This window comes from Ambystoma mexicanum, chromosome 3p, assembly GCF_040938575.1.
Source record: "Ambystoma mexicanum isolate Mex_15411 chromosome 3p, UKY_AmexF1_1, whole genome shotgun sequence".
Classification (NCBI taxonomy): domain Eukaryota; kingdom Metazoa; phylum Chordata; class Amphibia; order Caudata; family Ambystomatidae; genus Ambystoma; species Ambystoma mexicanum.
The window spans coordinates 117,838,680-117,861,397 of NC_090925.1; the positions used below are offsets into that span (position 1 = coordinate 117,838,680).

The 22,718-nt window shown below is 47.2% G+C and overlaps 1 protein-coding gene across 1 annotated transcript in view; it reads left to right on the forward strand.

Annotated features, from left to right (window-relative positions):
* The first annotated feature begins 402 nt into the window (after positions 1 to 402).
* The window catches only part of LOC138580141 (putative DBH-like monooxygenase protein 2), a 460,802-nt gene continuing 438,486 nt past the window's right edge, over positions 403 to 22,718 (forward strand). Inside the window, exon 1 of the mRNA XM_069650458.1 lies at positions 403 to 870. Coding sequence (XP_069506559.1) covers positions 598 to 870 — 273 coding nt within the window. The 5' untranslated portion in view covers positions 403 to 597. The remainder of the gene's footprint in view (positions 871 to 22,718) is intronic.

Sequence of the window (22,718 nt, forward strand, 5' to 3'; positions counted from 1 at the left end):
AGTAGTAGTGTGTGTTGGGGGCGGGAGGGTGTAGGCTGTTTAGCCACTACTCACCCCTGTGACCCCACCGCAGAACAGAAGTCATTTCTTTACAGAGGGGGCTCATGTATTGGCAGCTGTCCTGAGCGGCCCTTCCCCAAACTTGTAGATTTAAGCGTAGTGCTCGGGGCACTGATGCTTCGAGTGCATTTCATACTCAGAAGCTGGTGTTTACCCAAAATATAAGGCTCGTTCTGGGGTCCGTGATGAAGTCCCTGGTTACATAGAAACCTGGTATCAGGACCGATAAAAGGCGTGTGGGCGGCTACTGCAGTAGCGCAGGAGAGGGCTGTGGAAAGTGCGCTGAGAGGCCGGGTGGAGTCAACACTCACCCGACCTGCCTGCAACAGGAATGGGCCTGCCAGAACGAATGCACTTGCGAAAGTGGGCCATCTTCTGTTTAGCAACACCCCAGCCCAAGGGTTCTCTCCATGCCCCGGCAGAGTCTTTCCCGGTAGAACTCTCAGACTTGTTCATTTAACTCCACTGACTCTGCGTGCACAGACCCACGAGGCAGGTGCACCGCGCCCTCTGACACGCACCCGACCATCAGCGAGCATGAGCCCCACGGCCCTAGTGGTGGGCCTCTACTTCCTGCCACTGGCCCTGGCCCAGCTGCCCGCCCTCCGTTTCTCCCAGGTCCTGGACACCCAAGGGGCAGTGCTCCTGCGCTGGGACTTCAACACGAGCCGGCAGGAGGTCACCTTTGAGCTGCAGGTGCAGACCACCGGATGGGTCGGATTCGGACTCAGCCCTAAAGGAACCATGGCGGGAGCAGACATGGTGATTGCTGGGGTGAACCCGTCCGCGTACCCACCCATCTATTTCTCGGTGAGTGTATATGCTATTCAAGGAGGGGCCGGGCAACGCTCTTTCGGCCAAGGTCTAGTTTAGTGACAGCAAATCTATCTGTAGTGCCATGGAAACTTCAACAGGGGAGATGAAGGGAGTGAGGTAAATGGTGAAGTGAAGACGACCTGTTTAATGAGTGAAATGAGAAATGGGGTAAAGAGGAGCGAACCTACCTCTATTTGTATCTTAATTTATGTAGATACTGGCTACATATGTGCTAACATGCCCTATTTAATTCAGGAGATGTTACTCCAGTTTTGGTTTTAACTTTGCATGCTGGGACCTGTTGCCCTGGCTTTATAATGGGCGGATGGGGAGATCCAGGACTACAAGTTCCCAGAATGCTAGCCCAGTCCTGGTTTTAACTTTGCACCTGCTGAATATAATCAGGCATGTATATTAGCACACAGGCACTCCTTTTCATTGAAAAATGCTGTCTTGAGTGGTGCTGTGGTTATAACTTAAAACCAACTTTCTAGAGTCAGGGGCGTAGGAGACACATACAATCTGTGGGGGACAGGACACCTTGGGGACTTTGCTTTTTAAAATGTATTTATTGTGTTTTAGTCAAAGAACTCGACTTTTCCCAAAATTAAAATAGCAGTACGTATTAAATTACAAATATCACTGTATAAAACAAGAGAAAAGAAGAAAAGAAAACAGAAGAAAATTAAAGGATGCAGCAGAAAAGAACATGTCTTTATATGTGCATTTCTGGATTTGTCATCTGACTATGAGCTCATGGTAAGATATGATATGATATGATATGGCATTTATAACGCGCATATACAACAATGCCTCGTCGCGCATCGTAGTGTTTCGATGCGCGACGTCGCAAGTGAGGGGGAACAACGGGAAGACAGACAGCGATCTTACTAGGCCAGGTGTCATTGAGATTGCGCAAGGTCATGGGAAAGGCGAAAGGGAAAAGTGTGAGGGGGAAGGGAGACGGGAAAGTGAGAGAGGAAATAGCAATTACTTCCAGTGGGCCACAGCTAGGACACCAGCTCGTTAAGAGGCAGATCACCTGTAAGTGGATTCCTGCCAAATAAAGGAGTTGCAGCCTTTTCTACCAACTGCAAGTTGCTACTTTTTTGTGTGGGGCAAGGAGATGTGTGTGTCTCTTGGAATGGAAGGATGGGGGTTTCAAAGAAAGAGGAAATCTTGCTTGTACCTCTGAGTAAGCCCTGTTATTGGAGTGGAGGGACCAGGTGTGTGATGTTGCTGCTTTGACTGTCCTCCGGGGTGTGGGGGGGACAGCAAACAAGGAGGATGAGCGATCGCAAGCCTACCCCCTTATAAGCACTCCCCAGGTCCGTGGCCGGATGCGTCAGACCCGGGGGATGCCTAGTAGGTGGGGTGTTTGTGGACCCAGGGGGGTGACCAGAGGGGCAGCTCGCTATGTGGGCTGCCCCTCTAGCGCTCCTGGGAGGGCCGGGCCAGCCTCTCACGATGAGCCTGGTCCCTCTTATTCCATCTCATGCTGACTTTAGAGCCTAGCCTTTCTTTGCCTTAGTTATTCTGAATGCATAGGTGGACTCTGTTCCTTTCTCGTTTAACATTTGCTGCAAAACCTGATCTATTTGATTCTCTCATATGTTACTAGGACGGCAGAGCATGGGTCCTCTGTCCTGTTACACTATTCAAAGAGCCCCTCTGGCCTTTCTTTGCCTCTCCCTTGTCTCACTGCTTGCTTGCTTAATGCATACCTCCTAGCTTGAACACTCAACATTTTCTCCGTAACACAGCAACGGCAGCTGCAGTCTGTTCTGTGTCTTGAATCGGCCTCTTATTTCCGCTTTACGGTCTGTCGGGGAAAGGCGTTTGCCAGTCACTACCATAATGGTTCTACCTGGCCATAAGAGGGCAACAGCTACCCAATATTGGAAGAACATGGGCATATTATGCCAGAGGTTGGCAACAGCCTTCCTAATGCCTACACAAGAGACACAACTCTTGCATATGTTTCTAACAGTAATTCAGTGGATGAAGTAACGCAACAACACACATATTGATTATAAATGAAGGGGATGATATCACACTTAGTTAAGACATTTTGATCACGCCAGGAGCTAATTTCCAGCTGCAATTAAGCGATTACCTTTTAGACTTCTGGCTTTAAATAATGTTAGTATCACCTGGAAAGCATAGAGGTTGCTCAACAGGGTTCCTGGAGCACGAGGGGTACCCTACTTGTGGGCATAGATGATTGGAGGGCATTCTTGCCCTGGTTTGGAGCCTGGTCCTTACAGCCATGATGGGGGAGGGGCCTATTACTTTTGGTCGTACGTACCCTTTGAGGGTGGGCAGAGGTTGCCTCCTGCTTTAGTCCACTAACAGCTCTGCTTTGCAACTTTATCACACATACCTGTCAGGTGGCATGTAACTCAATGCTACTAATGCCTCGGAAGTCTGGAACCCTTTGCCGCATCAACTAGGGTACAGGCTTGCCACCTGAGCCTTACCCATGTCTGAGTCTGCATCTGTCGCCCTGTAGGGAAGACACACACAGAAAGAGCAGGGCACGGTGCCCTTGTGGGTTTTTCACACTTCTTCCTCGGGTGGGCACAATTCACTTTGCAGAGAAAGTGGCACATTCTGGGCAACATTCTCCCACTTTGACAATGTCACCCAAAGAGCTAAATTGGCCCTTTGAAATACCTCTGTCGACTTATTATTGCGCAATCCACACTGATGGGTTTAAGCACCTGTTTAATGTGAGATGGCAATTGAGGGCATTTGCCAACGCACTCAAGAAGCACAGGACACCCTCTTCTTACCAGCAACATGCCATGCTCACTCATTCTGATCACCAATTGCCATTTATCTGGGGTCATGTGAAATGTATTTATTACATGTGTAGCATCACGCAAAACCCACAAGAATCAAGGCGCAAAGTAAACTGCATGGAGTGGACCACTTCCATTGGCGCAGGTTTTTACTTTTCCGCCACAAAATGGAAGATTTTAGCATGAAAGGCAGGTGAAATGACATTGCTTTTCCACTCTGGAAGAGTGGAAATACCTTGCGCAATTAGCGAATTCTGGCGGATTTGACAATGGCTTCCTCTGGACTCCGCCCGCTTTTACCAGGTTTAATTTCCAAGGAGATCCCAGAGGAATCCCTTTCCTTATTTCCAGCATGAGAATCCATGCTTGGCAGTAAGGCCGCATTTGTCTGGTGGAGCAGGAAATACAGGGAGTCCTGGTGTGTCCATTCGGCTCCCAAACTCCACCCAGAAAAATCCGGCCAATTAGAAAAAGCGACAGTAATAGTGTTTTCCACCACTTTTTCTGAACCAATTGACCTGGAAAATGTTCTGTTGCATCGGAAGCTGAATGCATTCACTCTGCATATTATCACACCGGAAAATTAAGCCAGGTGCGTAACACAGGCGTTTACATATTCCTGTGCACAATCTGCATTTGGAGCATTAACTCACTGAGCTACCTTACAAATGATATCTCTTCTGGGGCTTTACTGTCTTAACCCCTTAACTGCCATGGGTATTTCTGCCAAGGCCTTTTTTGGTGATTTTGGTATGTCGCCATTCAATCCCTTGTAACTTTTTTGTTACATAAGATATCTCGGCCAAATTTGGCCCTTTTTTTCCCTAAATGTAGGCGGTCGTAATGTTTCAGACTTTGCCGGGGATTGTGGGTAATACATTCTGGGGTGATTCGCGCAAGTCAGACCTCTGTGGATTCCCACAGGTGTCCTCTTTTCGGAAATGCACGAGGTTCCCTGTTTTCCTTGGTGAATTCGACACCATAGGCCCAAATCTGTATGTTGTCAACATGAGCAAAATCTGCTCTGCCGAAAGGCTTGCACTTACCAGTGGGTTAGCCTTTTCCCTTTGCGCCCAGGTAGGTGCACCCACACGTGAGATACCGTTTTCGTTAGTACACCTGTGGGAGCGCAGGATGGTAGGACATGTGTTTTTGGCGGCGTGTTTCGGTGGGTGTCCAGAGTGAAATGTCTGAAAATTATGGTTTCTTCCACCAAATTTCAGAGACATTTCCTTCTGCCCACCCACCGAAACAACACATGTCCTACCTTCCTGCGTTCCCACAGGTGTCCCGACGAAAACGGCACCTCATATGTGTGGGTGCATCTAGCTGGGCCCAGAGGGGATTAGGGAAACCCACTGATAACCCAAATCTAGCAATCTGCCCCCAGGGAGGGCTACATGATATGGCACCATCCATTTGTGGTAGGGGGGAGGGCCACCCCCTTTCCACTAATAACATCCATGGTGGTTCAGTGGCCACCCCCACACCCACCCAAAACAAGTTATAATTTGTTTTGCCCCTTTCCTAGGGGCAGATGGGCACATGTGTGTGGCCATCTGCCCCCGGGGGGGCAAAACGTACTGCCCCAGGCTTGGGGGCTGGATCTGTAATAGATCTGCCAATATTTGCAGTGGCCTCGCCACCCCAAATGGATGGGGGGTATCTCATGTACCCCTTCCTAGGGGCAGAAATCTGAGATGGCCACCCCCCTTTCAAACACAAGAAATCCTGGTGGTCTAGTGGGTCCCGCTGGTCCCCCCACCACCACCCAAAACAAGTTATAATATATTTTTTGTTTTGCCCCTTCCCTAGGGGAAGATGGGCACATGTGTGTGGCCATCTGCCCCCAGCAGGGGGCAAAATGTACTGCCCCGGGCTTGGGGGGGGTGGCTCTGCCAATATTTGCAGTGGCCTCTCCCCCCACCCTAAATGGATGGGGGAATCTCATGTACCACTTCCTAGGGGCAGAAATCTGCGCCCAGGGATGGCTACATAAGGTGCCCCTCCATCCACTTAGGTTGGGGTGAGAGGGCCCCCTTTCAAACACAAAAAATCCTGGTCGTCTAGTAGGCCCCGCTGGGCCCCCCACCCAAAACAAGTTATAATAATGTTTTGTTTTTCCCCTTCTCTAGGGGCGAATGGGCACATGTGTGTGGCCATCTGCCCCCGGGGTTTGGGGGCAAAAGAACTACCCCAATCTTGGGGGGGTTGGTTCTGCCAATATTTACACTGGCCTTTCCCCCCACCCCAAATGGTTTGGAGCATCTCATGTACCCCTTCCTAGGGGCAGAAATCTGCCCCCAGGGAGGACTACATAAGGTGCCCCCTCATCCACCTAGGGTGGGGGGAGGCCCACCCCCCTTTGAAACACAAAAAGTCCTGGTGGTCTAGGTGGCCCCCGGACCTCCCCACCCCCACCCAAAACAAGTTATAATATATATCTTTGTTTTGCCCCTTCCCTAGGGGCAGATGGGCACATGTGTGTGGCCATCTGCCCCCAGGGAGGGGTCATAACATACTGCCTCAGGCTTGGGAGCAGTGGCTCTGCCAATATTTGCAGTACCACTCCACCCCAAATGGATGGGGGCATCTCATGTACCCCTTCCTAGGGGCAGAAATCTGCCATCAAGGAGGGCTACATAAGGTGCCCCATCTACTTAGGGTGGGGGGGAGAGGGCCACCCCCTTGCAAAAATCCATGGTAGCTAGTGGCCCCACCCGCACCCACCACCACACAAAACTGCATAAAAAAATAATTTGTTTGCCCTCTTCCCTGGGGGGCAGATGATCACCCATCTGCCCCCAGGGTATTGCCCCCATACATTGGGGGTCGGGGGGAGGGGGCTGCTTACAGAGTAAGCAGCCCCCTCCCCCCACTTCAAAAACAGATCCCTGCACAACACACCAAACATATTCTGGGGAGATAAATGACATTACATCCCCCCACTTACAATTGTGGGGGGATTTGTCCTCACTGTGTCCCCCATGTCCTACGCCCATGTCTAGAGTATTGTGGTGGTGCAATGCCAGAAACCATCGCCCCACGTGAGATGTGTGCTGGTATGGGGATGAGCTTTCATGACCCGCCGTGCCAGCGCTTTCTTCACGCCAGGCAGTGAGTTTGGTCGCACCCGTAGTATCTGGGCATAGTTAATTATAACCCAAAAAAGAAACCCACTAACTCATCTGGATCTTGAACTCCAACGTCCTATCTTTTGCTTAGAATGGTATCTACCTGAGATCTCCTAGAAGACAATAATTCCTGATGACAGGTCTCCGAGCCAAGTCAGCATATAATAGCGTCAGCGCCGGCCCCCCCTGATGGCAGGTCTCCGAGCCAAGTCCGCAAATAATATCGTCAGTGCAGGCCTGCCGCTGATGGCAGGTCTCCGAGCCAAGTCTGCATATAATAGCAGCAGCGCTGGCCTCCCGCTGATGGCAGGTCTCCGAGCCAAGTCTGCATATAATAGCGTCAGCGCAGGCCTGCCGCTGATGGCAGGTCTCCGAGCCAAGTCTGCATATAATAGCGTCCGCGCAGGCCTCCCGCTGATGGCAGTTCTCTGAGCCAAGTCTGCATATAATAGCATCAGCGCTGGCCTCCTGTTGATGGCAGGCCTCCGAGCCAAGTCCGCATAAAATAGCGTCAGTGCAGGTCTGCCGCTAATGGCAGGTCTCCGAGCCAAGTCCGCATATAATAGCGTCAGCGCTGGCCCCCCCACTGATGTCAGGTCTCCGAGCCAAGTCTGCATATAATAGCGTCAGCGCAGGCTTCCCGCTGATGACAGGTCTGCGAGCCAAGTCTGCATATAATAGCATCAGCGCTGGCCTCCTGCTGATGGCAGGTCTCTGAGCCAAGTCTGCATATAATAGCGTCAGCGCTGCGCCCCCCCCCCGATGGCAGGTCTCCGAGCCAAGTTTGCATATTATAGCGTCAGCGCAGGCTTCCCACTGATGGCAGATCTCCGAGCCAAGTCCGCATATAATAGTGTCAGTGCTGGCTTCCTGCTAATGGCAGGTCTCGGAGACAAGTATGCATATAATAGCAGCAGCGCTGGCCTCCCGAAGATGGCAGGTCTCCGAGCCAAGTCTGCATATAAAAGCAGCAGCGCTGGCCTCCCGCTGATGGCAGGCCTCCGAGCCAAGTCTGCATATAATAGCGTCAGCGCTGGCCTCCTGCTGATGGCAGGTCTCTGAGCCAAGTCTGCATATAATAGCGTCAGCGCTGCGCCCACCCCCCCCAATGGCAGGTCTCCGAGCCAAGTCTGCATATAATAGCGTCAGCGCAGGCTTCCCGCTGATGGCAGATCTCCGAGCCAAGTCCGCATATAATAGTGTCAGCGTAGGCTTCCTGCTACTGGCAGGTCTCCGAGACAAGTATGCATATAATAGCAGCAGCGCTGGCCTCCCGAAGATGGCAGGTCTCCGAGCCAAGTCTGCATATAATAGCAGCAACGCTGGCCTCCCGCTGATGGCAGGCCTCCGAGCCAAGTCTGCATATAATAGCGTCAGCGCTGGCCTCCTGCTGATGGCAGATCTCCGAGCCAAGTCCGCATATAATAGCGTCAGCGCAGGCTTCCCGCTGATGGCAGATCTCCGAGCCAAGTCCGCATATAATAGTGTCAGCGTAGGCTTCCTGCTAATGGCAGGTCTCCGAGACAAGTATGCATATAATAGCAGCAGCGCTGGCCTCCCGAAGATGGCAGGTCTCCGAGCCAAGTCTGCATATAATAGCAGCAACGCTGGCCTCCCGCTGATGGCAGGCCTCCGAGCCAAGTCTGCATATAATAGCGTCAGCGCAGGCTTCCCGCTGATGGCAGATCTCCGAGCCAAGTCCGCATATAATAGTGTCAGCGTAGGCTTCCTGCTAATGGCAGGTCTCCGAGACAAGTATGCATATAATAGCAGCAGCGCTGGCCTCCCGCTGATGGCAGGCCTCCGAGCCAAGTCTGCATATAATAGCGTCAGCGCTGGCCTCCTGCTGATGGCAGGTCTCCGAGCCAAGTCTGCATATAATAGCATCCGCTAAGCATGTTGTTGCCTTGGTTCAAACCAGATGTTCGCCCCCACAGCAGAATTCAAACTGATGCTGCCTCAATTCGAACCACACTCTATGCCTGTTCCCGATATGTATCACCACGACTAGCAGCATCTGAACATGATCTGTACCGCTCTCACAACTCCGAGAAGCCCGATTTGATGCTGTCAAACCGCCAAGAAAAGCTAATAGGTATTATTGACTAACTTCTAACTGTCCCTCTGGTCCATTTTTTGGTGCGCTAGAGACCGGTTAGGCCACTCTTGCTCCCTCATTAACATAGGTGCTGCACATTCATATCTTTTATATACTTGGTGTTCTATCCACAGGGGTGGAATTTTGTAGTGTATTCAATTTAGTTAGTCTTTCATATGGTGTATTTAATTAAAGTATATATATTTATTTTTTATAAAACCTTGATTGAATATTCCTTTATTTTGGACTTGCTACTGTTTCATATTTAGTCCCCTCTTAAGAGTATAGCCTTTCTTTGGCCCACGTTACTACAAAACATGAAGGCGCTATATCTCTTACCTGTGCATTTCACCTCTGTGAGTGGGATTGCTCTTGTTTGGTAAATGTTTGAAGGTGTGTTTGTTTGTTTGATTGTTTGTTTTATTTATTTGTTAAGCAGAGCGAACCCGAAGGTATCTGGGCACATTACAGGACTTGGTAAGGTTACATGTATGTACATAGATATCATTTTACAACAGACATGTACAAAAAGATATTTACATATACATACAGAGCAATATGGCATGTTGAGCAAGGGCATCTTTTTGTGTCCCTCACTAGTCTGCTCTCCATTCTACTTCTACCTTATAGTATACTGCTCCCAGGTGTCCCATTACGATTGTGCTCCTAGGCCCTGCTCAATTCTTACCGCAATTTGTAACTCAAAGCTCCTGCACAGGGCATCAAAGTATTCTGTCACTGCATCCACTGTGATATCGATCTAAGTGCTGTGAGTGAAACTACTTATATAGAGAGCAGCACTGCAAACGGAATCACGCCTTGGCACTGATCAACACTGCAGAAGAAGGAACAAACTGGTGACCCGCTGTCAGATGAGTTTTAAGGAGCGCTCTAGAATGACAATATTAGATTCTGTCCTAATAGGGGTAGCACGCTTATTGCACTCCTTTGGTTCCCCAAACCGAGAAACAATGACCCCCCCAGAGCCACATAAGTTTAGGGTAATATAGAGAAGGCCATTGTTGAGGATATTAGAGGTCTCTGAGGATATTGGTGATTTTTTTGGGAAAGATATGCAAATGTCCCCCCATACACATTTGTGAAGTAGTCGGATGGTTTTAAAAATAATCATTTGTCTAACCTCAGGCTGATAGGATCTGAGACCCAGTGACGTATGGGGGAATACAGAAAGCTCGTGTACTACTCTAACAGCAAAGTTTTGAGCAACTTGCAGCTCTTTTATAGAGTGGAGGGCTACATACAGGTCAAAGTGGGAATTAAGGGCTCCAACAACCACATCTCTGTCCTAAAAGGGAATACACAGGAGTATAATTTTTATTATTATTATTATTATTATTATTATTATTATTATTATTATTATTATTATTTATTGAGCACAGACTTAGCTTCGAAAAGAAATTGAGTGCTTTACAATCATAGAGGGAAGAACATAGTGAGGAAAGCAGAGAAACAAGGTAGTGGGGAGCAAACAACAGGGAGTGGAAGGGGGCAATTTGTCAGTAAGGGATCTACTAGCAACCTGGCAAATTAATTTATTTGATTTGATTTATGATTTGTATTGCGCATATCTCTGAGGAGCCAAGGAGCAAGCTGCATCTACGTGCAGATCTTATATGGATTGGATGAACTATCGTCATTGGCATAACATTATTCAGACTAATGACGTACCATAAAGTGTTTGTACTGCATGTGACGACAACTGAAATGAAAGCACAAGGGACCAGTGGGCACTCTACCGTCCTTCCTACGTAGGGTAATTTCAACTACAGCATTTGCCACATCTGCTGCGGGCAACAAGAGGGGCACTCCTGTAGGGCAGCAGAGCTCTAAAACATCTTGCAGACCATATGCCGCGCTACAGACCCTTACCCGGCAAAGGGCATTGTATTGTGCATGTATTGCAACGCGGTACTCTACAGAGGGAAGGTACTTGGAAGTGCGTGGGAAGGGTCCTTCTGGGAGCAGGACAATGACTGGCGCCTATGTAGGTGAGGGCCACCCAATAATTCTGTTTCTCGCCCGTCCCCTATCGTATCCATGCAGGTGCTGCCCATTCTTTACCGGGCCTTTCCTGCTGTTTTCCTTCTATGAGTGGGTCAGAAGAGCATAATAAATGGAAATGAACTTCGAAAGGAAAAAAGGAAAATAAAGAAAGCACCTTTTAGAGATGAACAATGGATTTACCAATCAACGGATGCAGGGCGGGAGGCGTGGCAATGTGCAAAACACTGTAGTTCAATAGGTTGGAAAGGGGGTCGCTGTAGAAAGAGGTTTCTTTACGTGTTGCACAGCATTGTGAAGAGTGTCAGTGCCCAACACTAAGTACCAAAATGTTTCACTACTTTCAAGAAGATCACCATGGCAATTTGGATGGGGTGTGCAGAAATTGGGACGGCAGGCATAATAAGATGAACGTTATAGCTGAGGAAATTTGTTCATGCTGTGAAACGTCATATGGCCATGTGTGAAGTACGCCATTGGCACAAGTCGTACAAAGGCACAAATGCACTTCTTCGCAATGTACCACGCTTTCTCCATTTGCGGACCAAATAAAAAATGACGCTGTCACATCAGTGTCTGCATGATGCGATACAAAGTTATGCAAGAGATCGGAAACAAATGCATGACCTGGGCAAGTGCCTACTTCAGAGCAAACAGCACTGAAACTTGTGTAACTTGCTGTGCAATTTTCCCTCCAAAATGAACAACAATAATATCGACATGATTGCTTGTCACCAAAGTGTCACACAGACAAACCAAAATCAGTCACTTCATTGTAGGTACTCCATAGCAGTACACAACCACATGATAGATTCCAAAATGAGCAGCCACTGCACAGTGTTTTCGAATCACTTTCAGGCGATGTATTTCAAACTCCCCTTAAACCTGCACGCTGTGGCTCATGAAACACACAGCCATAACTGCACCCTCTGCATTTCTGTCGACACATACACCGTGTACCAAAGTCTGTGCGTGCACATCACACCCAGAAACCTTATTGACCAATCCCATAGCCTCTACAGGCCCATTTCTATGCCAGTCATCTGCAAAAGGGGTGTATCTAACACGTGCCACCCTGCAACTATTGCGATATTCATTGACTTTTCGTGCTGTGCGCGCACAGGAGTGCAGAAATAACTTTCAACCAGGGTAGGGGACGTCCTTAGTTGTGGCGGCTCTTAAAAGAGCCTTATTTTTTCTATTTTGTTTTAAAGGCGCTTCCATAGAAACATCTTTTTCTGCGGTTCTTATAAGTGATTTTGTGTTTTCAACGTCAGCTCACAATCTTACAATAGGGTCTTCAGTGCAGCCCATAGATTGTGAAACAAAATGTCATTGTCACTGTTCGACAAAGACATGCCATTTCCTTTGAAAAGGTTTATATATTGAGTACCAATGTTCTCATTCTCATAGGAGAACATCCCAGCAGCACTCATGAAGTCACACATGCTTCTGTTGATGAGACCCCTTCCGGCCTCTGGCTGGCGACAGGAATCATTTGAATACTTCCACACTATTCTCGGGGGTATACATGAGAAAAGCACCTTGGCAGTGGGAAAAATGCGCTGCACTGCTTTCATCATCTTCTTCAGTTGACGGTACACACTGTAACAAGCCATGGAACCCAAAAGGAAGGCTCCAAAGTGCATGACCACAACATGTACAGTTGCCAAAGAGGCCATGCATCGACATTCTACAAGCACTCTGCCGAAACAGCATTATTCGACACTGCACCACAAAGCGTCCACTCCCTCCAAACCGAAGTTGCCACAAAAGCCTTCTTTGAGGGCATACACAAACAGATCTTTCACAAAGGCATCACCCACGACGAAAACTGTGCCTCTTGCCATGTTTGCCAGCCGCACTGCACAAACTAATGCAAGAAATGATTGTCGCCCTTTCCTGTGACGCCCACCCTACACACCTGATTGGACATTCCCCACAGTCCCATTTCCATTGGTCACCATGGTGAGAAGCGCAGAATGTGGCACGTGCCTTTCCCTAAGTAAGGTAAGGGCCCCAGCCCCAGTGGAGCAGGAGCAGTCCTTCTCCATATTGGTGCTCTTTCCTGTGACGCACACCCTGAGCACCTGATTGGCCAAAGGCCATAGTTGCATTTCCATCGGCCAGTATGGTGTGAAGTGCAGAATGTGGCACGTGCCTTTCCCCAAGAACCTCGAGGGCCGTGCCCCAGTGAAGCAGGAGGAGTCCTTCTCCCTATTGGAGCTCTTGCCTATCATGCACACCCTGAGCACCTGATTGGACAAAGGCCATACTCCCATTTCCATTGGCCAGCATTCCCCCAAGTACCAGGAAGGCAGAGGCATAGTAAAGCAGGACTCTTTTTTTCACTTTCCACTCCAGCCATGCACACAAGGTGCTAGGTCCTCCCCACAGCAAACACACCATAGTACAGGCTATGGGTAAATGCTCATGTCATGTGCACTGCACTCCCCATCTGCAATTCACCCCGGCAGCTTTACTCCCGGGCACATATTTGCACACATGGCTTCATAACATTGCGTTGGGTGTGCTAAACGGAATGTATGAACCCGTGTACATTAGCCATAGTTTATATGTGTGCTGCTGAGCACGGACTTTCAGGCTGCAATATCTTACAGCACTCCCAAAAGCAAGGGAATTAAAAGGGCCAAACTACAGGAAACGCACATGGTGGTATGAGGCTCCCTATTGTTCAACAGGGGCAATGATGTACAATGTATGCTAATGTATGCCTACCAGCTCACTTCTGCTGCTGTACCAAGTCTGCAATGTCCTCCAGAGCCATTGTGTAAAAGTCACCAACTTCAAATGCATGCAGACACCATCGTACATGCTACGGTTAAATGCTCATGCCATGTGCATTGCACTCCCCATCTTCAATTGAGCCTGCCATAGTACAGGCTAAGGTTAAATGCTTATGTCATGTGCACTGCACTCCCCATCTGCAAATCAGCCTGCCAGCTTTCACCCTGGGCACATATTTCCATTTATGGCTGCATAATGGTCCGTTGGATGTGCTGACGGTATGTAGGAGGCCGTGTAGATTAGCCATAGGTTACATGTGTTCTGCTGAACACTTTTATGCTGCTATATCTTAAAGCACTCTGTGAAGCAAGGAGCTTATAAGGGGCAAACCATATGAAATGCACATGGTGGCATGTGGCGGCCTATTGTGCAACAGGTGCAATGATGTACACCATATGCTAATTAACACATAGCAGCTCTCTTCCTCTGGTCGACCAAGTGCACAATGTCCTCCACAACCATTGTGTAAAAGTCAGCAACTTCAAATGCATGCAGCATGACAACTGCATGGCTGTAATAGGTTGTGGTGGCTGTTATAAAGGTCTACATGTGTGCTGCTGAGCATGTCCTTTCGGCATGGGTCTTCTAACAGCCTAACCATAGCAAATGCAAATGGTGACATGCGGCTCCCTATTGTGCAACAGGGGCAATTATATACACTGTATCCTAATGTACGCATAGCAGCTCACTTCTGCTGCTCTACCAAGTCCACAATGTCCTCCACAACCATTGCATACAAGTCACCAACCTGACATGTATGCAGACTGACAAGTGCATGACTGCATAACATTGTGGTGGATGTCATGAAGGACTAGCCTGCTGGGTGCATGGCCTATGGCCTATGGCCTTCGGCCATGTACCCAATCATCTAGGACTTGCCCACGCCCACCACAACATAACAAAGCCATGCAGGTGAACATTTAGGCATGTGCCACAAATCAGAAAGCCAACATAGGCACCAGCACTTCTACCCAACCTCCTCACACAGGAATGCATGCACACATGCTCTACTTACCGTAATGCACAAACCTACCGCAGGGTTTGCCACGCCTACCCACTTCCATTCAGAAACCATTGTAATAATGCCAACCAAACAACACAATCGTCGCAACATTGGTCCTGCGCTCCACACTGGACTACGTACACACAAGCAGTACTGCATAGTGCACTGCAACACTTGCTAATCCGCGCAGTGCACACTACGCAAGCACATGTAAGAACCACATGCACCGTAACCTCTTCCATATTTACACTATTCCATTAGTGCACCCAGTGGACACAGTGCACGACAGGTCACTGCAGCATCTCCACCCATACACTGACAACTGTACGATGTTCTACCAATCACCACACCCATGCAACCAACAATGTGTGCAAAGCAGCCAAACCACACACACAAAGCGACAATGGGGCTCTGACTTTCAACCAATCTACATACCTTTTCAACCAATGGGCATACTTTTCTGTGAAAGGGCTGCAGCCATGCATTAAAGGGGCTATGGAATTACCACACACAGCAAACCATAGCACACCCTATCTGTAAATGTACATGTCTTGTGTACTGCACTCCCCTTCCGCAAATGTGCTTGACACCATTCATCACAGAAAGACATCGCCGCTGCAGCTGGCATGCCATAATGAAGGCTGGCTGCAATGACCACACAAGATTGTTGCCTCTTCAGATAACCACGAATTGGCGTAGAATGCACAGATACCGCTGACACACCACCGTCTTCTTCTAATGAGATGTGTCACTTGCAGCACTTCTCACACCCGTACCCTTTCCATCCCTTATTCCCACCACAAGATGCTGTAAACTATGTTTTCCAGGCCTGCTCGCCACTGCTCTGCCCTCGGAAACGACATGCCAGCGTTATCAAAATTTTTCATGCACAACACGTTACTGTACACTGCAGAGCAATCACATTTTTCACCGCGCAGCGAACAGGGAAAAGGGACGCTGGAGCGGAGGCAGATATGAGTACTTTTAGGGGCCACACAGTTACATAAAGGAGGCCCAGCTATACACACAATGCATTAGGGGCTTGCCACACACACCACAACACTGTCCCCCGATACACCATGGCAGCATTTCCCACCGGCCGCGTCCACTGTTCGCCGCCAGCACGGTGTACCACAGACCAATGAGACTTCGGTCCGCAAAGCAAACAGGGAAAAGTGTTCGCGGAGCGGACCAAGACATCACTAATTTTTTGGGACGTACATTTCATTCCTTTGCAACAAAAGTATTGGTCCGATTTCCAACAAACACACAAAAGCACGCTTCTGACCCAAACACCCGCTCCTGCTGCAAATTTGGTGCAAATCCATCCAGCTGTTCGGGCTGTAGCCATGCACAAAGTTTTTCCCCATTCAGTCTGTGGAAAACAAAAATGTGGGATCCCCCCTATAACTTTGCCCCCCTAAACGAAACCTCACCCCACTTGGCGAACCAATTCTGAGAGGGGCCATATGCATTTTTGCAAAGTTTGGTGAAGATTCGTCCAGGGGGAGGGAAGTTATAACCCTCCGGAAAAGTGCTCTTTCTATGATTTTAGCAACTTAGCCATGACTATACGCCAGATACCGCGGGCTGTGAAATATATATATAATGTCTTTTTCTTTACTGCTTTCTTATTTCTATAATGTGTTTGATAATAATTTATATGAGTGTGAAATGTTTTTGTAAACTATAACACCGTATAATAAAAACAAATGTACCATTTTAATCAATTATTTTGAAAAAATTCTCATTGAGGGTCTTAGGGAATTTACCTCTCCCACCCCACAAACCATGTTGTTTGGTTTAGGGTCACTCTCTCTGATTGTTTTCTCACCACGTTAATAGGAAATGTTTATGCCTCTCCAATTAAGAAAATCACCAGCCGCCACTGAGTAAAGCAGATTTAGTACTGGGACTAGATCTAAACCCTGGCAGGCGGGCATCTAAGATATAATTCATAGTAATGAAGCCTGGACTCTGGAGTGGTGAAGGTCCTCAAAGTTTTGGGCATTGATTAGAGGATGGTGCTATGTCTGCAGCTATAGGTATTATCTGGAGAAGTACTTCTTCTAAAGAGGATAACTAAAAGAATGTTTGAGGAAAGAAGGGATCACGCCCTCAGGAAATAACAATGTGCTGGGATAAAGTGACCCACAAGCTGCTAGCTGGCAGAAGCATGAATGGGAGCAGTATTAGGGATTGAGGGCTTTATAGGCGCAGGACCACATCTGCGGTGGAAACACCTGAGAAATTGAATTTTTGATTGAAACTGAGGGGTGGAGGCAGATGTCTTGGGAGCTAAAGCGATGATGGGGAAAGCCACGATTGTGTACACTCCTTCCAGGATCTCAATTAGAGAGTGCAAGTCCTTATTCATAGTAGCTGTGAGCTTTACACCCAATTCTGTGCCTGCCATCAGCCACATGCTTTCCCTCCACCTCTATCCAAAAGCAGGTGCTTAATTCTTTTGACCAAAAATTAATATATAAATGTACCTGAGGCTTCAGCAGCGCCGCCACGCTAACCTATAGAGCATGTTCTGTTTTTTTAATAAACACTGAATACGGACTAAAGGCAAGACCCACAACGTTGCTCATGTCTTAGGTAGGTTTTCTTTTAAGAAGACTTCAGCCACCATGTTCTGCAGTAGTGGGTATTACTGGTGACATTAACAGAGGATGTGGCTCAGTGCTGCCTCCCATATTAAGGTACCCTTGCCTTTGTTCAGGCCCTTACCCTGGGCATCGGACCAGTACCGGCAGGGTTTGTCCGCCGCCTCTGTAAATACTGTCTCAGTCAGGAATATCAAGGGACATTTGTGGTTCGCAAGTTAGGGGATGGGGTAAGTTATGGTCAGTGGCAGCCTAGGTAGTAGGCTGTTTTGGTCGGCTGGATTACCTTTGCCATTTAGTATGCTATTACACCTCTTGAGGAAGTCACCAGTTACCCTGATGTTGGAGAGGAAATTAGTGCAACTCAGGATAAAGTATTTCGAATGCTCTCAAGACCAGGCCTTCTGAAAAGACACACCCAGGAAACTAGCAGGGATGTCAAGTATGCTGGGAAGACCGAGGTAGGGGATTTAACACTTACAGTAAGGTGCAGGGGAAGGCTTTTAACTAAGGGTTTTTTCTTACTCCGGCTGTGCTACAAATTTCCAGAAGATCTTGAGTTTTTGTTCCTTTCCCTTTTCCCAGAGGGTGGATTTTATTTTTACATTTGTAACTTCTAGCAGAGGTGGACTTAACCTTTAGGAGGGGGATTACAAAGATATTGGTGACTCCTGTGGAAATAGCTAAACCTAACCTGACCTAATGAAAGGTGTATGTTGAGTTTTTCCAGCCGAGCCATCTCGGGGCAGGAAGAAACTAACTTGGGGTCTCTAGGCCATATGTTAAAAAGGAGGGACGTTGTAGCTTCTCATAAAGAGACTATGGCCTCGAAACAAGAAGTGGACACCCTTAGTTGGTAGGCTGGTAATGTACAGGCATATTGCCCTCTCCCAAGGTTCGTAAACTAAGATGCTGAATCAATTTTTGGCGCTGGGAGAATTTCAGGTGAAGGTCCACCTGAGAAAACGTATTTGCGGAGGTAGGGGTGCACAACATCATCGCATTTGAAAATTAAGTTAGCTGCCCATGAAGGTTTTGGGAGAGATCACGAAACATTTCAAGTTATTATTAACCAGTGTGAATTATATATTTTCTTACTGAGGCTTTCCCCACAGTGGCTTTTAAAATATTCTTTGTTCTATATTACCTATCTAGAGATGATGCATGTTGGTACAGGTTCATAGTGATAATACCGAATAAAAAAATCTCGAAAACAAAAATCTCGAATACAAAAGGCCGAAAAAAAAATGTCGAATTTTTTTTTCAATGTGTTTTTTTCCAATGTGTTTTCCCCCTTTTTTTCATTTTTTTTATTTTACCCCTTTTTTTTACTTACCTGACCCCAGAAACATATAAATAAATAAATAAAAAATTCGATATTTTTTTTTTCGAGATTTTTGTTTCGGGCTTTTTGTCATTCGAGATTTTGTTTTCGAGATTTTGACTGACCACCGTTGGTGCATTTCTTTAGCGTTACAAAATTATCCCATACTTTATGATTTGACACTTTTCATGGCTGAGACATGGTGAATGTTTGACTGCGTACTGTGACCACTGTCCCCTTTAACCTGTGCTCATGTGTGCTTACCCAGCTTCCTCTGGGTGCGGCTCAGAAAAGCGTTACCACCACACACAGACAATTCCCACCTTCTCAATAACTAAAAAGGCACAAACAAAAGTTTAATGTTGAGTATGGAAGGCATGGAATCAACAGTAGACACAGACACAATCGATGCAAGTTTCAAAAACCTTTATTTTGTAGTTTACTGGAGTTGGTGAAATTCCTAACTGGTCCTAACTCTAAAATGTGAGTAGTCTCGACGATAAAAGAAACAATAAACCAGTCCAAGTCAGTCGAGTCAAAATAAAAAGGCCTATACTAAGAAAACCTAACCTTGCCCTTCTTCTCAAATGACAAATGTGTAAAGAGAATACAAAAAGGAAAAATAGTGTCTTAAAAGATATGTCAGAATGGCTTAGGTAACAACTCCCTTCCCCACGTTCAGAAGCACGGGGTCGCGACAGTTTTTTAAAAATGATAGCGAGATTGCACTGCTCTATCAGTCTTGCACACACTGGCTTGCTGGTCAAATTCAACAGTTCATGTTTGGACTTTAAGCTTCTGACAATCTAATCAATTCTTCAGGCATCATCCGCCTACCACAAATACACAGTTCTGCTCTTGGCTTTCACTTTGCCACTATTCAACACAGGCTTCCCTCCGCCGGGCTGAAGCCTGCCTCTCCATTCACATTTAACTCTTCACTTCGTCACAGTTCAGCATAGGCTTCCCTCCGTCAGGCTCAAGCCTGTCTTTCTCTTTGTGGGTGTTCTCTTCCCCACATTCTGTCCTCCATACTTAACTTTCATTTTACTACAGTTCAGTACAGGCTACCCTTTGGCGGGCTCAAGCCTGTCTTTCTCACAGTTCTATCCTTATCTCCTTTTACTGTGAAAGACTTTCGAAAAACAGCAAGGATTTTATGTATACTTCTGCATGACCACTTCAACCTCTTTTTAAACAATTTGACAATCAACAATCTTATATTCACACCAACAATGATCCTTGATACTTGAGGTTTTACTTTTGCCCTCTTGGCATCTTTCAAAGTTCATGTCCTCTTTACGTTCGCCCTCTTAGCAATTTTTCATATAGATTGCTTTTCACTCAATAAACTCTCGTTTGGGATCATGATTACTTTCTTGCCTTCGTTTCCCACTTTCCATTACTCAGAACATTTCACAGAGACTTTCAAATGTGCGATTCCACTTTGCAGGGCCACTCTGTTACTTTGTATTCTTTTCTCAGCATTCAATCATTGTTCTCTTCATTAAGCGGTTTATCAGCACACGCACAACCTTCAACTCTTGTTACATGCCCCTTTTGCTCTTAACACAAATCAGGCTTTTGCTTGCCTTCGATAACTCAATGGGCGTGTTAATTGGGCTTCTAATTGCAATGCTTTTACCGTAGCAGTCAAGGCCGTTACGAAAGCCTCCTCTGCTCTTCCCCAACTCCTTTGTTCACCCGGGAGGGTAGCGGGCCACCTGGAAGCATTTTGAAGGTTTCGCTTTTCTGCTCACTCGTTTTTAGTCCTGGAACGCTACAGCTTCCCGAAAGGATGGAATTCTTGCCTGGCACTTTCTCATTCTCCACAGCAGATCAGCCTATTGGCATTCCAACTTCCAAAGCCTGGTTTGCATCAGCCCCAAAAGAGCTATTCCTTCTCGCACTCAACCTGACTCAAAGTGTGCCTGTGCACGCCACCTTTTATCCTGACCGAGAGTGTCAACAAGTGGCAGGTGTATGTAATTCGTATTACATGCCTGACTCTGCCTTATATCATTAGTGGGGCAGAGCCATTGCAAGTTAGTAGAGGTAATCCTCCTGTCCTCATTCCTCATCTTCCTCGGCTCAGTAGTGTTGTCAATGTGAAGTGGGGAGGAATTATGGGAGTGGTAGTTTCCCATTTAAAAAACAGGGATAGGAGTTAGGTCGGTTAATGAAAAAGGGGGCTACCATGTCTTACCATCATGTGTTTCACCCCCACTCCCTGAGGGCCCATGACCCAGGTGATCCTCCCTCACTTGTCTATCCCCAGTGTTGGGATCCATGAGCGATGGCCTTTCCCTGGCCACCTGAGTATGGGATCCCCGGGAACTAGGCTGTGAAAAACAGTCTGGTTTTTCACAGTTGGTCTAATATGAATAACGTGCAAGTACCAGAATTTATGTTGCCAATGGTGCTTTAGCAAAACCGTCACACACACACTATGTAACCAAATCGTCAGCTCAAATATCAGATACTGACTGTAAGTAAGCAGGCTACCTGGATGTGTAGACTCATACCATGCTTCCTGTTGGTTGTACATATGTCACACAGGTGCTTTGAAGCCCGCAATTTAAAGCCTTATAAAACTCAAATGTGAATTTTTCCCTCTAAGGATTTTGAGTAGGCAAATATGCTCAACCTCTTCTACTTTAGCATTGCTAAAATTATCCTATACATGGAAAACAAGTTTGCAACAGTGTCTTTTGGCCTGCAAGGGATTATGGGTATGGAATACGCCTGACACTACTCACATATAGCATTACGGCAATTAATATTCAAACAGCTGCATTGCTTTTCACAAAACATGTATGCTTTCCAGGTTTTCAGAGTTCCTTTATGTCTAGACCTTAACAAATGCTATGGTCATTCTCTGCAATACAAAAATGGTTTCACAGAGCACTTGTTTAATCCTATCCAACAATATTAGATTGGGGGAAAGTTGCAAACAATCTGGTTGTGCAAAAAGATTGTGTGTATGCATGTTCATTACATTTTCGTAAACTGCCCATAATATGGTGAGGCTTTAAATATTTTTCCCTTGCAAAGTATTGTGGGTAATGTGATGAGTCATGGGATTCCGTCACTTCTCCCATGGGAGGAACCCTTCCCTGTGAAGCTAGGGAGTTGAAGCCGCTACCCGATATTCCCCAAGGGGTGGCAAACAGCAGGAGGACGTTCCAGGGAGAGACTCCCCCTGTGGGGACAAGGACTTCCATGCCATGACTAAGCTGCCTAAACCCCTATCCCTTGAGAAGCCAGTGAATAATACTAGGGTCTGTTATAGAAATACTTCTTCCCTCCCTTCTGTACATTTTAAGGTTACCTCTCTTCTAAGTACTAGGGATATTGAAGGAGCAATGCCAATTACTCAATAGTCAACACCAGAAAGTACTGAGAAGAAGATCGAAGGAGTAATGCTGATCACTAAATGGTCAAAGCTAGACAGTACTGAGAAGAAGAAGCCCCAAGGAGACATGAAGATCAACCTAGGAAAACTGAAGAAAGACTTTAACATTCTTTCGGGGAGGAACCAGCTCCAAGATATAAAAAGCGAGAAAGGACTGAGGAAAGAGAGCACCAGGTGGGAAGCCAGGCTGACCCAGGAGCTTCAAACCAGGGAAGGAGACTTGTGGAGAGGAGCATGAGTCCTCAGTGCACTGGATGCCGACAGCCGACCGAGGGAGTCCTTCTTAGGGCCTAGCACGAGCAGGCCTGAGTGCTAGCTGTGAGCAGAAAGACGGTGGCGTGACCTTGAGAAGGTGGACCTTTTAGTCCGAAACTGCGCCTACACTTCTGCACATGGGCCCCAACCCCAGGAAGAACCAGTGAATTGACCTTGCCCAGCATCCGGTAACATGAGGCATGGGAGAGCTAGTAGGGGTGTGTGGGTGGCTGAGAGGAGTATCCAGAGTAATCTCCTTTGGCACAATGCATGCAGAGAAGAGTGCATCAGGAGTAATCCCCTTTACACCAGTAATTGCTAGGTAGAGTGCATCGGGAGTAATCTCCCTCATCACAGTACTTACAAG